The following is a 7,832-nucleotide window of genomic DNA, read 5'->3' on the forward strand; positions in this document are numbered from 1 at the left end:
TTTTTCTTTAGATATTAATGTTAAAGAAGAAATGAATTATAAAGAAATTTTGAGTAAAATAAAAAAATTGTTGGGATGGTGGAAGCAAAGGGATTTGACCCTTTTTGGGAAAATTCAACTGGTTAAAGTATTTGCTATATCTAAGCTATTTCTTCCATAATGTCAGTACCTCGATGGGTTTTCAGAGAGGTGGAAACGATTTGTTTTAATTTTATTTGGAACGGTCGTGACAAAATAAAGAGAAATTTATTGTATTTGAATTATGATAAAGGGGGAATGAAAATGCTGAATTTTAGGTACATGGTGTATGCCCAGCGCATAATGTGGATTAAGAGACTTTTTAGAGGTGATAAGAATATGAAATGGAAACAGTTTTTTGAACATGTATTTAACAAAGTAGGAGGGAGATTAATTTTTCATTGTAATTATGATCCCCGGTTATCAAATATTAAAGCGCCGAAGTTGTATTTAGAATTTTTAGATATCTGGGATTACTTGAAAGGAAAAAATGTAATTGTTAAAGAAACGTATAATCAAAATCAAATAATTTTTAATAATTTTTTTATTTCAGGTAGGAATTTTCCCTTTAATGAAAAACTATTTAAAGCTAATGTTTTTCAAGTTAAACATGTCATTGACGCTGGTGGAAAAATTAGACCAGGGGCTTATTTTATTAGAAAGGGCCTAAATGCAGACGATTTAATCTCTCTTTATGAATTGTATGATAAATTTCCAGCAGAATGGAAGGTGGCGAGAAAAGGTAACGTGAGGGATCATATTTTGAGTGATAACCCTGCTGATGTTTTTGAAATTAGTCTTAATATAAACAAAAAAGTGTACCCCTTATTGTCAGTATCTTCAAAAATGATATACAATATTTTTATTGGTACCATTGAAGATTCTTTTCTTTCAAAACACCCAGAAGTATTAGCATTAAACATGGATAGATCGGCTACTGCAGTTTGTTTTTCTATTCCTAGAATTTCGACACTAGACTGGAAGCTGAGAGAATTCCAATATAAGCTTCTGCACAATGTTATTTTTTGTAATGATAAACTTCACCAGTTTGGAATAACACAATCAAATCTGTGCTCCTTTTGTAGGGAAGAGGTTGAAACATATTATCATATATTTTATGACTGTCCTTTAGTTTATCGAATATGGAACGAGGTAGGAAATAAACTAAAATTTCCTCAGTTTGTTAATATAAATTGGCTTGACGTTTTACTTGGATTCAGGGAAAATATCAAACTCGATGCTTTGTTGAATCATGTGTTAATTTTGATTAAGCATATGATTTTTGCTAACCGTAAAAGTGGAAGAGTTCCAACCTGTAAAGAAATATCTAAGGCAATTGCCACCTCAAAACAGTCTGAATATGAAAAAGCAACTTTAAAGGATAAATTGACATTACATTACGCGAAATGGGAAAATTATACTTCATGAAATACCGGGTTTAATTATTGCATCCCGTTTAAGACATATCTTTTGTATTTATCTCAGTCAATCTATTTAAAATGAATGGAATATCCTGTGTTTTGCTTTGCCCGCTCCATATACTGGTTCTTTTTCTCTGATCGTCATTATTAAAGCTTAATTAACTGGTTATGAATCTCCACTTGCCTATGACCCAGAGAGATATTAGTTCTCATGATGTTTATAACTGGTGAATAGATTACATTTTAAAGATTTTGTAATTCCATCACCTCTCATGTTTCTTGTACAGTGTATTTGTTTTAGATAAAATCTTTATTCAGACTGGTGACTGAATAAGTGTGTACAATTTATTAATGTTTAATCTATATTTTGCACAAACCTTTTTGATGTCCGTCAAACAGTGTAATATAGATATTTTGTGTCACTACAATGTAACAATGTTGATTGGTCTGAATAAAGGCTATAAAAAGCGTCAAAAAAAAAAAAAAAAAAGATTTGGCATAACACCACGTCACTATTCAAAAGAGCATTCCTTCTATATTCTACCCGCATGATCGATCACCGAAAGACTATTATAGGGAAATATTGTCAGTAACATAGGGCAGGCCATAATGTCTTGTTTTTACCATTTTTTATTCTTTTATACATTAGCATGACACATTCATGTTGTCATTTTTTTTTAGCTGTTTCCAAGTAAGTGAGATAAATTTTCATATACATAAAGAAAACAGGACTGTTATCTACACCGCGCTCTTGTGATAGAGCTGTCATACTTGACACTCTTTGTTGATTCGTCTGAATTTAGATTGAATGAAGATAAATCATTTGATTTTGTCTTGCTTACTCAGCTCCACGGAGGAATGTGAATGGAGGAGAATAAAACAACTTAAATAAAAAACAGGCGAAATTAATCAGCATAATTTATGCATATCGGGACCTTCGGGACTGCATGTGGTTGCCTATGTTAATGCAGCTAAGAACCGAGGTTCGAAACCCGTGTCGTGCAGTCACCTGGTGTCTTTTATACCATCATCTTATCGTATAATAGCCCCACCATCCTCTACACTCTCCACATCGATTCTACCTTCACCGCTTACCAGTCTCATATAGCTTATCACAAAAGACCGTTTATTCGTTCAAAAACGTTTCATATCACGTGCGAAATCTGTCATGTAAATTACTATGTCGGTTCAACACAGATTAGCATCTTATGGAGAGTGATATTATCACCGATCACTAAATCGTTTTTAATGACGAGACGAATATTACGTCATTTTTAGCTATTACAACAACAATTAGACAGACATTAAACCGCTTTGGATTATTAAGCTTACAAACGATTTCATCTCCCTTTTTGTGTCTAATGGTTACTGCTCTGTTGTTGCTTCAATAATTGACTGGTGGACATCAGCCGAATTAGGTCGAACTACCGCCGAATTGATAGCAACGGTTACGGAAGAAGGCATGTGATGATGAGCAGTATATGTATTTGATCAAAATGTCTCAAATTATTAACCTACTCACGGGTCACGCGTTAGTGACCGCTTGCCAAATTATAGATTTACTCAAGGTCATACATCAGTGACGGCCTGCCAGTCGACCATGGTGTGACACAATCTTCATTGATCTTGGTTCATACTAGCTGTCACACACACATCTAATGACAAACACACAGAGACTTCGAGAAGAAGTTGTCGTGAATACATTAGAATGAGAAATTTCGAGTGAGACAAAGGTCACTACATCAAAAAAGCGGCAAGATAAACAGTATAAGTCCCTTCTAAAACCAGTCGCGACCGAAGCTTCAGCGAACTCGATTTCGAGACAGTGAACGATTCAGTGAAGCAGAGCAATGAGTGACGGACTCTTCGTCACTCCGTCCAGGAACTCACTCAGCGTTACTCGCCCGTCTCCGTCCGTGTCGATCAGATCGAAGACTTTGTCCGACACGGCTTCCGGTGTGCAGTCCTTGAAGTCTTTAGGAAGGGACTCCGGCGTGTCTCCAACCATTTGTAGTTTAGCCTGATCGTCATACCGTGAAGAGGAAAGGCAACAGGGAGGTATAGTTAGAGGGGTTGCGCTTCGTTATTCCGAAGGTTCCTTGATCCAAAAATTCGTTATTGTGAAGGATCGTTTATCCGAAAATAAACAACCGTATTCATTTTCTAACTCATCAACTAACCTCGCCGGTTCCACAAAAATTTTCGGATTAACGAACCCCCTTTTCTGATTTACGAACATCTTGATATTATGATTTGTACGTTTCGGAATAACGGACCTTAACGAATCTTACATCATTTTCAGAATAACGAACCTCACCGCTTAAAAGAGCAGTGCACATTATGGGTCATTCTTCACAATGAAGTAAACGCAGACAAGAAGTTCATTGTTCATCATCCTCTACGGTTATTTCCTATACGTTTCCTATACTGTCAGCTTGGCAATAAAATCCCATTTTCATTATCAGTGCCGCAATTATGAATAAACAGTAGAATAACCAGACTCGGCAATTTCATCATTGAGATAGTCTCAGTGTCTGTACTTTGCCGCGTGTCCCGTTAGCTATAAAATCTGTATCTAATGGTTATTATTGTCTCAACTCCTGATATGGTTATAATGATTATAGAAACATAAAGCTTTTGTAAGTCATAACGCATCAATCATTACCAATTTCATCATCAATATAATAACATTGATGGTTACAAGCAGCTTTCATTGTAATCACAAGAACATTGTTACATTTTTACAGCACGCCACTGTTATCAGTGTTGTCATATCCGAGAAACAGCATTTTTACAATGTACAGCTCACACTATGTCTACAGGAAATCCAATTTTCTTCTTCTCTCTCTCTCTCTCTCTCTCTCTCTCTCTCTCTCTCTCTTTGGGGGGAGGGGGTAGAACTACAACTATGAATTTAACTTCTTACATTTTTATAGTAATATTGATGAGAACAATTAACTAATAATATCATACCTGCTCCTTCTAATGCAAGTGGCGTGTTTCTTAATAGCAATTTCTATGAGTGCTATACTACAGCGCAGAAAATAAAAAATCATCTATAACAACAATACGTGACCTCCTCTCTATAATAGTGTCATGTTGTCGAAGAAGAATAGAGTGGATTTTTTTTTAAGGTTCAACTTGGATTGTTTCTTCTTCAAATAATTGACTATGATTAGTTTGGCATTGTTTGCACCTATCAAAGGGCATATAGAGGACACCACGGGTAAGTGAATAGTCACAAAGTGTGTTATTTGCTAACCAGGGTTCTCCCTACATAGATCTTTGTTTGTACAAGCTGTACAATAGATTGGTATTCCTTCACATGTTCCTTATTCAAATGCTACATCAAAAGATATTCGCTTACTCAGTTATACTTTTTTCTTTCAATACCTACCCCTCTTTTTTTGTAATTTCAAGAAAATTCCAGTCGAAGGGATCCAAGGACAACTTTAGAGCAATTTTCGATAGTTCGTATATCTTCCCCTCTCACAATGACGCCAAATTACACAGGTGATAATAATCAGTCTGTTACTCAAGTTCTTCAAAATACTATGCAGTATATATGGACAAAAACTTTATTGGTTCAAGAAGCAGCGACTGACACAGGGCAGATATTAATTTTGCGAACGTCTTAACACTTCATTAAGCTTCAATTTAAAAGTGATCTTTTATCTGTACAACGAACTGACGAAATTATTGTTTGTATCAACTTTTCTTAATCTATTGTCGAGTGTCACTATATCTTTCTCTCCTTTCTCTATTCCTTTCTGCATGTATTTACCCTTTTCTCTTTGGTCTATACTGCAATGGGCCCAATTCATGTGACCGACCTTATCCACATAATTCAAGAATACCATTATAGTTTCCAGTTCCGTCAGTGATATTTCTATGATTCGACAATGGAACACCTTGTGATCTTACTTGTTTCTGTAAATAGCGAATAATGATACCTGGTAGGATGATTCAAAATAGACATGAAAGGTTCCTTCTTGGAAGGAGTTTGATTCATTTGAATTCACAGGGAAGATTCAGGTGACAATTTGATGTGTTAGGCAAATGAAAATGATTCAAATGCAAATGAAAAATGAGGCCTTTAGGGAGAGTACTCAGACTGGTCTGCACAGAAATACATCATGAAGTTGTATATAGATTCAGATTACGCCCTCGATAATTGTGTGCAGCTAATGTAGTACATCAATATCCGGTTACATTCTATGGCTCTTGAAGTTTGATATGGTTGATATGGTTGTGATATCATTGAATATCTCCTAAAACTTGTACGAGGCCCTGTTTTCACTTTATAGGTCCTCATTTTGCCTCGTTGCCATAGAGACCACATAACAGGGGCACATCTTAAAATAATAACGCTGGCAATGCTGCAATCATAGAAGGGCATATCTGGGCCCGATATCATAAAAAGAAAAACATCGATATGATAACAACACTTGCTGGAATGGCGATTGCCATGGTAACGACAAGAATCTAACTTCCTGACTGGCTGTTGTTATGGGAAGTTGCCGTTCCAGCAAGAGTTGCTATCCTAATGGGGCCCAGGTTGTATTGGTAATGATACATACCTTTATCATCTCCGTCATTTCGCTCTTTGTTATGAAACCGTCGTCATCGATGTCGTAGAGGCTGAAGACCCAGGCGAGTTTCTGATGGTACGACCCCTTGGACAGGATGCCCATACCGATGATGAACTCGTTAAAGTCGATGAATCCGTTGGAATCTTTGTCGAACGTCCGGAAGACATTGTTGGTGAAACTCCCCGTGGTCCCTTCGGGAAAGACTCTTGTATACAGTTGGCCAAATTCTTCCTTACACATCTGACCCTTTGGACTCTCTGTCACAAGAAAGCAATTCAGTGATATTCGCTGTTATAGAGCAGCTAACAGGATCAGTGCGCTGTACCAAAAACAAATCAAGCAAGTGCTTTTGTCTGAAATGATTTGTCTCAAAGTGAGAACATCATTTTTACCAGTATTCTTACAATGAAAGATTTCCCATTATATCACACAACTACTTATGTCATGCATGTGTTTGACTAGTCGTCGTTCAGACAAAATGAAAGGGTAAAAAGAGTACTAATCAGAAGAGGAGAATAAAAATGATATCCTATCATAACTCAACTGCCATGAATGTTTCAGTAGTCTAATTTAATCCCTGCATTAACTCTCATGAAATAATATTCATGTGGTGTTATGTTATTGTCAAGGCACTCCCACAGACGGGTAATCAACCAATAAGGGTAAACATGTCTTAACGGTGAGGTGCGCTTTCATGTGTATATTGAGTGTGTGTTTACAACATACATGTATTTTAGTATGACTGGATACATTATTTGTAGTCTATGGTGCATATTTGTTAAAAGGAGTGTTAACAACAAGTACTCAAAATATATACTAGTATGTGGCATCCTAACAATATTGGATGATATTTTGCAGTGATGACGATATTGATATATCAAAAAAAAAAAAAAAAATGGTTCGACAAACTGAAATACGTGCACTCTAACTAACCACGCAAAATAAAATATATTATGTGTATTTGACGCTTTTTACCTTGCAGAAACATGCTGTACCACTCGTTTATTTCTTCTTTTGAAAAGTTTGTTTGGTATTGCAGATCCGTAACTTCCTGTGGAGAAAGTTTGCTGGGAGGTGACGTACCCATCGTTGGTTGCCTCCTATCCCGGGATGTTCGTCCTTGAGGAAGGGGTTAATGTCTGGACTGTTCCAAGACCGTGATGCGATGAGTTGATTGTCGCTTCAGTTAGACGTCAGCAGGATCTGCTCCTTAAAAATGTCCACTCTCAAGTGCAGTGTTTGATACGATGTTGATCACGATTGGCAACATGCAAATTCAGCTGTTGAATCAGGAAAGGGAGAGATTGCAAGGGGATGAATTCGTCTCATAAGAAATATAAAAAAGTAAGGAATATATATAATGTACATATGGAATTTCGACAAAGAAGGACAGAAGCGAAGTGATATGATAAACAGTAGCTAAATGCTTGTAATGCTGTTATGGGGTAATATACAGTAAAAGTTCCAAAAGCGAATTGGCAATAAGTGGGAGGAGAGTCAATATACGTTATCTCATGACGAGAAAGAAACCTACCGAATTCGCTGGCAATAGCATTCATAATAGAGATTATGATTTCATATAGAACATTGTATATATTGTGCGAATACTTAATACATAAACAAAAGAAACAAGACAATCCCATCAAAGTGCTTGTTGTAATCGGATTTCTTTCTTTTTGATTGAGATATATGCTTAGGAGAGGAGCAGTACTGTGTTCAATATAGGATTGATTAGCCTTAACTAGGAACTAGGATTAACTGAGAAATTGCGTGTGAGATTGTATGTTCACTGCTGGTGTCG

At 36.3% G+C, this 7,832-nt stretch overlaps 1 protein-coding gene across 1 annotated transcript; it reads right to left on the minus strand.

Moving 5' to 3' along the window:
• Positions 1-3,273: 3,273 nt before the first annotated feature.
• Positions 3,274-7,118, minus strand: LOC140232730 (hippocalcin-like protein 1). Its single transcript, XM_072312847.1, has 3 exons — positions 7,115-7,118; positions 6,020-6,288; positions 3,274-3,459 (listed from the first exon to the last, which is right to left on the minus strand). The coding sequence occupies exons 1-3, from the start codon at positions 7,116-7,118 to the stop codon at positions 3,274-3,276; spliced, it is 459 nt and encodes a 152-aa protein (XP_072168948.1).
• Positions 7,119-7,832: the final 714 nt, after the last annotated feature.

Source organism: Diadema setosum, chromosome 9 (genome assembly GCF_964275005.1).
Source record: "Diadema setosum chromosome 9, eeDiaSeto1, whole genome shotgun sequence".
Classification (NCBI taxonomy): Eukaryota; Metazoa; Echinodermata; class Echinoidea; order Diadematoida; family Diadematidae; genus Diadema; species Diadema setosum.